Consider the following 10,009-nt stretch of genomic DNA (forward strand, 5'->3'; position numbering starts at 1 on the left):
TGCTTTATCCTCCACATGAGGGTCGAGGGGAACAATCCATCACTCTCACAGCTACGGTCAATTTAGAGTGTCCAATTTACCTTTATTTTCCGAACGGGTCAAGTACCCCGGTTTTCTTGCCGCAAAGGCAATCGTTTAGATTGCCCAGGCACCACAGGTGCAAATTAGCTGTTTAGCTAACCCTGGTATAGAACCTGTTCTATACATGGTCCCCGTTAACAAAAAACAGTAAACTAAACTAGAAAATCGCTTAGTGCTTAATCCTTCGGCGTCCAGTGTGTTCCGTTTTGTATTTCAATATTTTGAGTTGAGAAGATTTGAATTTTTTTATCAAATTTATAAACTTCGATAATGTTAATCTTCCGATATTGCATCCGCGTTTCAAATGAAAAGGATCATATAAATCGATTTGAAAATAGAATTCCAGGAAATACTCTCACTATAATAAGTTAAAATGTTTTTTGGGTTTAACAAATATTGGATATTTGATTAAAAAAAACATTTAAATAAAAATTACACGAAGTACCCAAATTGAATGAAAACATTCAAAAACAAGACCACAGCGATGTTTTAAAAAAAATATTAGGTTCAAATCAGATGTGTTTCATTAACTCCTCTTTTTTTACACATCAATGACAGGAGCATGTGTTCCACATTTAACGATTTATTCATGAAGTGTAAGAGTGTAAGCAGAAATAACGTTCCCTAAGCTGCTTAACAGAACATGTGACTCAACACAAGTAGAAAAAAAAACAAAACAAGGAAAATTAAAGATTTATGTCTCTCTATTGAAATTCTATCCTCACTTCCTCGGCGAACGATGGTTCTATTTTCACGCTGTGCGTGAGCGAATGTTCCCAGAGTAATTTCTTCTGGAGGAACACGATCCCGCACTCCTCGCACACGTGGCTCTTTGGCTTCCCGGTGTGAGTCCGCCGGTGTTTCTTCATGTGGTACGACAACCGGAAGCCTTTGTTGCACACGTCGCATTTAAACGGCTTCTCCCCCGTGTGGATGCGCATGTGCGACTTCAGGTATCCCGACTGGATGAAGGCTTTGCCGCACACCTCGCACTTGTACGGGCGCTCCCCGGTGTGGTAGCGGTTGTGCAGGCGGAGTTCGTTGGCGGTCAGGAAGGTCTTGCCGCACTCGGTGCACTGGTGCGGCCTCTCGCCCGTGTGGATCAGCTCGTGCCTCTTCAGGGACGTCTCCTTCATGAACTGCTTCCCGCAGGTGTTGCACGGATACCGTAGGCCCATGTGGACTTGCTCGGTGTGGTTCTGGAGCTGCAGCTTCGTGCGGTACGCCATGTCGCACTGCGTGCAGGCCCACGGCCTCTCCTCGGAATGGGTGCCCATGTGGACCGTGAGCTCCGAGGCCGAGCGGTAACACTTGCCGCACTGCCAGCACAGGAAGGGCTTCTCGCCGGTGTGTTTCCTCAGGTGCACCGTGAGACAGTTGGAAGACCTGAACTTCTCCGGACACAAGGAGCAGACGTACGGGAACTCTCCTTTGTGGATTCTCTGGTGGATCGCGAGGTACGACAGCTGGATGAAGGTCTTGTCGCACTGCCCGCAGGGAAACGGGCCGCCGAAGTCGTGCTGCTTCTCGTAGTGTTCCCTCAAACGTCGCAGTAGCGTGAAATTCTTCTCGCACATCGTGCACTGCATCGGCCGGTGCATCAGCTTGTGCCTCTCGAACGCCGGCTCGTTCGCGAGTATCTTCCCGCACTCTTTGCAGTAGAGCGGGTCGTGAATCCGTTGGTGGACTTTGAGCATCGTCATGCTCTTGAACTCTTTCCCGCAGTCCTCGCACCGCATGATCTCCCTGAAGTCCACTTTGCACACGCTCTCCTGGTGCTCCTTCAGCGCCGACAAGTACTCAAAGTGCTTGCCGCAGTTCGAACACCACACGGGTATCTTCAGCGGCGGCCCCTGCTTGTGGTCGCCGCCCGTCGCGTCGCTCTGGCCAGAACTCCCTCGGAGCTCCTTCTTCCAGTAGAAGCGGGCGATCTTCTTGTGGCAAATGGCGTAGATCTGGTGCCTCTTCAGGCCGTGCATGTGTTTGAAACGCTTCTTGCAGTGGACGCAGTGGTACGGCCGGTCTTCCGTGTGACACTGAATGTGTCGGTTCAGTGTTTTGATGCTGTCGAATGCCCTCGAACAGACCGGGCACACCTTCGGGGGCTTTTTGGCGACTTGATGCGGCCGTTTTGACGGGGACTCCTCGGATGTGTCCATGGGCAAATCTGAATTATTCTCCTTTCTATCAAGGCCAAAGGCATCGTCACAATTCTGAGAGTCTGCCTCAGCCAGAATCTGCTCCACCGTCTTGCTCTCTTCCTCCCTGATGCCCTCGTGACCGTGAATGATCTGATGCTTCTTCAGAGTGTCCTTGTACTTGAAGCGTTTCTCGCAGGTGACGCAGATGAACGGCCGCTCCTCCGAGTGCGACCGCAAGTGCTTTGCGATGTCTGCGGTGCAAGGCAAGACCCTGCTGCAGATGGGACAGACTTTACCGTCCATTAATCCCTCTAACTGAGGCTGGGGGTTTGACTGTGGCACCTCCTTCTTCTTGGGCTTCTTCAGCTCCCTGCTCTTACAAATCTCCTTCTGGTGCCTCTTTAAAACGTACGGATTCTTGAACTTCTTCTCACAGAAGGGACACTTGTACGGCCGGTCCTCCGAGTGCGACTTCAAGTGTCGCTCCATGTCGACCTGGCGGGCGAAATACTTCCCGCAGAGGCCGCAGTTTTTGTTGTCCGACATGTCCGAGGTGCTGGGATCCCCCGAGTCCTCCTCTTTGGAGTTGCTGCTCATGTCCTCCTTCTCGTGAACGCGCTGGTTGTGTCTGTTCATGTCGTAATGGTCCCTGAATCGTTTGTCACAGTTGGCGCACTGGTACTTGAGATCCCTGTTGACCGAATGGATTTCCTGGTGTCGCCTCATGGCGGCAGCACGAAGGAACGTCTTACTGCACACAGGACACGTCTTATTGCTGGGGTATTTCTTTCTCTGCCTCTTGGCCGACTCCGAGTCTTTGTCTTTCAGAGCTTTCCTTTTTAACTGCAGCCGTTTGCTTTGTTTCAGCGGCTGGAAAGCGGCCGGTTTTAAAGCGTCGCCGCTGCCGTCGTCGTCCGTCAAGTGTCCCATCGCGTCCTCCTCGTTCTCCTCCTGATCAATCAAACCGGGCTGCTGCTCGATCTGTATGTAGTCCAGGAGAGTGACGGTTTCACCCTCCACCTGGACGGTCATGCAGCCCTGCACCTGCTCGGACGAGGGCTGCAGGTGTAGTTGGTCTGCGTCGATTATGACCTTCTCCAGCTGAGGGAGGGACAGCGACGACAGGATGCAATTGCCGAAAGACGTCGGAATGCTATGAGATTCCTCTGTGGAGAAACAAAGAGTCCAATTAGTAAATTCATTACATTTGGCTCATGAAAAAAACGTTTTGGGACTTCTCCACCATATTTATACCCCAACATCTAACGGATTCATCAAGAAAATAATCTTTAAACAAACAGGTTTGTGATATAGAGTCATTAAATCAACCAAATCTAACTCAAACTGATTGGTTATGCCCACAGAAAAGTATGCCAGCAAAAATCTCTACGATTTTGAGACGAGACTAACCAGAAAAATCAAAGTGTCCGAGGGTTTTGTGGTAGAGCAGCACAGTTTTCAGGTGATGCAGGTCAGGAACCGAGTGTACGCACTCCTCCAGGGCGGACGGTACGGAAAAAAGCATGGACGCAGTCTGAGGAAGAAGAAAACTGATCATCTCTCAACTCAGATTACAGAAAACAACATACTTTATGAGGATAATCCCATTAAGATTAGACCCAGAATGCTTACATTTAGTATAAAAAAGCTATTCCTATACACTACCACTTGATGGCACCAAAGTCTCATTTAAGATGTTTGCTCCTGGTACTGAAAGGACTTGAAAATCACATGGATAGTTGAAATTTAAAGATGTCATAAACCAGTAAATGTCTTCTTATTGGAGTTGAGAGCAATTATTGGGGCCGACATTTGCGCGGGAAAAAAAAAAACAAGCTAGTTTTTGTTTGTTCTCGTTACCTGTTGGATGTCTGGTACCGGGAGAAACTTCTCCAGTTTGGACAGGAAGTCCAGCATCAGCACCTGCAGGGCGCTGTCGTAATCGGGCCCAAAATCCGTCGGGAAAACGTCCTGCGGAGAAACATTTGATTTCAATCGGCAAGTTCACCAGCTTGAGAAGTGGAACATGGTTAGCATCTCTGGCTAACCAGTGCTAGCATCGCCAGTGAAAAACAACACTCTACGTGGCATTTTGCGCACACAAACAGCGTAGCAACACGTCTGCGGTTAAAAATTGTGAAACATATAAAGTAGCAGTGTTTATATGGTGTTAGCCGTTTGATAATCCCAACTCAGGGTACGTAAGTCGGAAATCAAAGTTCAGGACGTAGGAAATTCCCAGTTCCGACTACAAATAGAACGCAGCGTGTTGCAAAAATATGCAAAAACTGGTGCATAAATAAGTAGATATATGGATGAACTTGTTGTCTGTCACAATCAGTGACCTTTGACACGGCTGAGACAATAAAACACAAGACATTCAACACTTTTAAGACAATTTTGACCAACAATGTAAAAATAGTAAAATAGCAAACACAGTTAGAACTGAAAACAAACGCAAAAATGTCACACACCTGGAAAAACTTCTCCTTCTCCTCTGGGTCTTTCACCAACAACTCAATTTGATCCACAAAGTTTGACTCGGGAAAATCCACTTCAGCAAAACAAGGCTAGAACAACAAAAACAAAACAAAAACATGTGTTCACATGAAGACAAACAAAGCTTTAGATGCTGTAAATTTCGATGAAAACTAACCTGCGACGCCCAGTTGGACACGAGGGTCTTGATGCGTTCAAGGTGCATCGCGATGGTTTCTTTGTCCGTTACTTCCTCAGTTTGACACAATTCGAGAACAACCTGCAACAGAGCGGGTTTTTGAGGTCAGGATTTCATTTTCCCCGCCCCCCATTCATCCACGAACGTCATTATTAGACGTTCTCTGCTCGGCCTCACCCGAGCTCTGAGACCCAAGAGGAGCTGAGCCGTCTGGTCGGCGCTCAACAGCTCGGGCAGGATGTCCGTGACGGTGCTGACGAACTCCTCCACCGTCCCGTAGTCCTGCACGGCTCCTCTCTGGACCACCTGCCACATGGCCGCCGACATCAGCCGCAGCGGAGGTATGAAGAGACGCAGCGACGGCAGCAGGAGAACGTGATCTGGGTAACGGACGACACGCGGCCGTGAGTAAACTGGTTTGTTCAGAGTCAGGTGGTTTGACCAGAGTCAGGTGGTTTGACATTCATTTTATTGGCGTCATAATAAACTGGGAACATTTACAAGCAGAAATGTGGCACATGACGACAACAACTTATAAACGTGGCAGATAACATGAATTTCGTACATAGTGAGAGAAAACAACTCACACTTTTAGGGCTGCAGCTAATCGATTATTTTCATAATTAAGTGCTCGTTTGGCCATAAAATGTCGATCGGCGTTTCCGAAAACATGGCGATAACGATGTTCTCGATTGTCTTGTTTTTGTCTACAAACCAAAATTATTTAAAGGCGCCATATGTAAGGATGTGGCCAAAAACGGTTACTACAATCAAATTCAAAATACCGAGGTCTTTTTGTTTCGTTTTTCCGACGCAACTGGCAACCCGTGGTTGCTCGGCAGCTGAGACTCAACTGACTGCAATGATTGGTAGACGGCGGTAGGTGGCGCCACATGCCAAAACATGATTTGCAGTCTGCAAAATATTTTTTTTTAATGCAAATACTTTGGCCGTACTGTTGTTGTTGGTGAGTTCAGTTTGTTATATGAACATTATTCCTGAGTCTCTGTGACATATTAGGAGGATTTTATGGACAGTTGCTTTAGATTTATTACATAATGCACCTTTAATATTTATTTCATAATTTTTTTCGTTCATAATAAAAAAAAACAACCTCAAACCAATTAATCAATTATCAAAATAGTGGACGATTAATTCAGTACGTGATTAACGACGAATCGAATAATCGTGACTAATATTTTAATTAAATTTAAAGCTTTATTCACAATATTAAATTTAAATAATGACAATATTTACAAAAACCCTAAACATAACAATGTTTTAATAAAATAACTTCAGTTAAGTTTAGGGCCACTGTTTTTAAAGTAACTCCGCGTTGCGTTCAGGGACAGGCAACCGTGTCGGACATACAACTTTATCGCACATAGTCACTCGTAATGTGTAGACTTGTAAATACTGTAGAAGTTAAGTGGAAAATATTTGAAAAGAACTTTGAAAACGTGCGTTTTGTCAACAATAATTTGCTTTAATTCTTATATCGCATTATTGATAATCATCCTGACTTTCTATAATATTTACCGTAAGCTATATTTTATTAGCCACTAGCTACTTGAGTCCCGTGAACGCAGCACCGGTCATTTATTACAGTGCTAAACGTAAGTTGCTAACTCTTCTCCGCGGACTGCTAACCCGCCTCGGTCTACCGAGCTAACCCCAAATATCACCTTAATCGATAAAAAACGACTAATTAGCGGACAAAATGATCACACGCGATGCTAAATGACGCGTTAGCTCCGCGGGAGCTGTTGTGTTTAACGCGGCACAAAGCCACCGCCATCTCAAGAAGCGGGGTACGCCATGTTTGAAATCGGACGCACACAAGCCCGAAGAGAAGGCTATAACTCGCCGGGACGAGCGCGTGTCCGCGTAAACGTGATCTTACCGTTTTCGGCGCAGTATCCTCTCTCCATTTTTAGCGCAGACGGAGTTCGGTTCGACTCGCGGGCGAATTCGGGGTTGTTGTGAGTTGACGTCCGCTCGACCCTGCGGTGCGAGTTGGCGGCGGAGAGGAAGGGCGGCTCGCTACCGCGTTCGCACTGCGCATGCGCCGTGCGACAAAGTGTTTGACTGTGTGTTTTTTTTGTGTTCACGCGGGTCCACGTCTCTTCACGTCACCCGCTTAAAGTGTTATTTTTTAGTTTAATGTAGTCACAGAGAAGACACGCGGAGTAAATATTGCACCAACTTCCTGTAGTAGAGCAAAGCGGTTGCTCGTCTTCTTCTTCTTCGTCGTCTGATATAACGCCCGGGTAAGTTGTTTTCGGGTCCTTGCTGCCCCCCAGAGGCCATGCGAGGAAATGAGCACAAACTCAGCAAATGACACATGGTATAATTTTTTTGTTAAAAATGAATTTTTCAGCCTTCAAAAACACTTTATTCTTAACTTAACTTAAATCTCGACATATATACATGTATATATCATTGTTTTCATTCTTTTTCACTTAAATATTATTACTATTTTCTTGTGAACTCATTAAAAAGAATGAAAATAATGATCGTTGTATAAGCTAAGATTTAAGTTGATTTAAGTGTTTTTTTGAAGGCTGATGTTAAACTATAATTGTGTGCGTGTGTGTACTATAGGACCAAAAAAACGTATAAACTACCCACAAAGTGAGGACGTTTTGACAAGGTGGGGACATTTTGGACGGTCCTCACAACTTTAAAGATAGAGGTTAATGAGTGTCCTCATGGCGATCACTGTGTGTATTTTATACCTTTTAAGGACCTTTTTCTAGTCCACATAGAGACCAAAACCTGGTCCTAATGAGGCAGCAACAAAAATTATGAGGAACCAGTTAAGTGTAGGGCAAATATTTTCATTGTGGTTTGGGCTAGGCATTAAATTATGATGGTTAAAGTTTAGGATAATAACCAGAACCAAACATTTTATTAACTAGTGCTAGGCGGTTAACGGCGTCGACGCACAACACGTTTCCATGGCGCCTGACCGGAAAAAAACGCGCGTGACGTCATGTTTACGTGACTCCGGATTGTTAAAATGAGTAACGCTAAACTTACACTGGTTATTTGTAGCGCTGCTCTTTTTCGTTTTTATAAACAGACCGCTCCAGTTTCGACTGTGGGCGCGCTAACGGCGCTAAAAGGAGCTAATGCAGCTACCGGTGCTAACTGGTAACCGGTGCCTGGACTCCAGTTTCGCGGCGCGTAAAACAACAGCTTGCTGCCTATTGTCTTGTAAACCGATTAAAAAGAATGAAAAAAAGGTTAAAGTTTAGGATAATAACGCTTTGTTTGGACTTTTCAAATGACCAAAAAATGTATTAACTAATGCTAATGTACGTTAGCGCACAACGTGTTTCCATGACGACTGACCGGAAAAAGACGCGCGTGACGTCATGTTTACGTGACTCCGGATTGTTAAAATGAGTAACGCTAAACTTACACTGGTTATTTGTAGCGCTGCTCTTTAATAAACAGACCGCTCCAGTTTCGACTGTGGGCGCGCTAACGGCGCTAAAAGGAGCTAATGCAGCTACCGGTGCTAACTGGTAACCGGTGCCTGGACTCCAGTTTCGCGGCGCGTAAAACAACAGCTTGCTGCCTATTGTCTTGTAAACCGATTAAAAAGAATGAAAAAAAGGTTAAAGTTTAGGATAATAACGCTTTGTTTGGACTTTTCAAATGACCAAAAAATTTATTAACTAATGCTAATGTACGTTAGCGCACAACGTGTTTCCATGACGACTGACCGGAAAAAGACGCGCGTGACGTCATGTTTACGTGACTCCGGATTGTTAAAATGAGTAACGCTAAACTTACACTGGTTATTTGTAGCGCTGCTCTTTAATAAACAGACCGCTCCAGTTTCGACTGTGGGTGCGCTAACAGCGCTAAATGGAGCTAAGGCAGCTACCGGTGCTAACTGGTAACCGGTGCCTGGACTCCGGTGTCGCGGCACGTAAACATGTCGTCACGCGCGTCTTTTTCCCGGTCAGTCGTCATGGCACCGCGTTGTGCGTTAATGTGCGTTAGCGACAACATTTTGGCTAGTCTAGGGTTAAGACTTAGCGAATGCGTGTGTCAAGAATAAAGATCTCCACCGGGGGGTTTTGTACCTGTGGTCGTTTATTAGCTGTCCACAAAAGCATGTCATGGAACGACAGAAAGTGTAGCATGTGAGTGTAACATTCCTTGTTGTTTGTTAGACTCCGACACATTCCCTGCTCCTCACACCATGTATAATTTATATATTCCATATACATATTTTGTACAATATACATGTTCTCATCAGAGGGGCGAAAATAAGAAATAAAGAAAAACAAACAAAAACAAAACCGTTGCAAAAGTTCACTCTCCCGACACTAACCCTCGTGAACATCCCATGCAAGTTTCCACTGCTTCTAGGAGAAATGTTCGTATATTTTTTCTTCGTTTTTTTTGTGTGTGTTTTAAATAACGCAGGCAAATAACTGCTCAGACAACGTAAGGAAAGAGAGAGTCTTGTTTAGACGGAGCACATTCTCAACGACATCAAACGAGAAGAGCCATGCGAAACCGACATTTACAGCTTTTTAATCATACGTACATACAGGGGGGAGGGGGCGGGGGCGGGGGCGGGGCAGCTAAAGTTAGCCTCCAGCTAGCGACGCGACATTGAAGACAAGTAGAAACAGAGATAACGTTTTTTTTTTAAAAAGCAATATTCAGCTGCTGTTGTGTGTCACCGTAAGACTTTTAATTTAAAGATTTAACACAGGTTTTTTTTTGAGGGGAGGCGCTTTGTGCGGGTGTGAGCTAAGAGACAACGTGGACGCTAGCAGGGTCAAGAAAAACGACGTTAGCCACTTCACGAAAGGTTTACCTAACAAAAATCGACATCACTTTGTCCTAAAAAAATACCTTTATCTCACTGTTTCTGACACGAAATTAAAGTTTGAGTCACTTTGTGAACAGCTAACTCCAAGTCCATAGAGAAAATCATCGATTTTAGCATGTGCAGGACACGGCAGCTGCCTGTTTACTGCTCCCTGATTTGCCAACTTTATGCCACTAAAGTAAAACCAAACAAAGTATTTCGAACACAGATGTCACAAAATAACACAATTGAACTTAGTGACGGAGGAAG

At 45.3% G+C, this 10,009-nt stretch overlaps 1 protein-coding gene across 1 annotated transcript; it reads right to left on the reverse strand.

Annotated features, from left to right (window-relative positions):
* Positions 1-683: 683 nt before the first annotated feature.
* On the reverse strand, positions 684-6,922 carry LOC310941389 (uncharacterized protein). The gene is made up of 7 exons (XM_083906552.1): positions 6,803-6,922; positions 5,077-5,279; positions 4,879-4,980; positions 4,697-4,792; positions 4,083-4,193; positions 3,633-3,756; positions 684-3,388 (listed from the first exon to the last, which is right to left on the reverse strand). Exons 1-7 carry the CDS (start codon positions 6,828-6,830, stop codon positions 786-788), a joined length of 3,267 nt encoding a protein of 1,088 aa, XP_083762678.1. The 5' UTR covers positions 6,831-6,922; the 3' UTR covers positions 684-785.
* Positions 6,923-10,009: the final 3,087 nt, after the last annotated feature.

Source organism: Microchirus variegatus (genome assembly GCF_963457635.1).
Source record: "Microchirus variegatus genome assembly, chromosome: 20".
Classification (NCBI taxonomy): Eukaryota; Metazoa; Chordata; class Actinopteri; order Pleuronectiformes; family Soleidae; genus Microchirus; species Microchirus variegatus.

What these genes read in the sequence shown, in the direction of transcription:
- LOC310941389 (XM_083906552.1), bottom strand. Translation starts at nt 6,830, where the DNA reads ATGGAGAGAGGATACTGCGCCGAAAACG. An exon ending in TCTTGGGTCTCAGAGCTCGG is followed by an intron (nt 4,981 to 5,076) that starts GTGAGGCCGAGC and finishes GCTCTGTTGCAG; the next exon opens with GTTGTTCTCGAATTGTGTCA. An exon ending in TGTCCAACTGGGCGTCGCAG is followed by an intron (nt 4,793 to 4,878) that starts GTTAGTTTTCAT and finishes TTGTTGTTCTAG; the next exon opens with CCTTGTTTTGCTGAAGTGGA.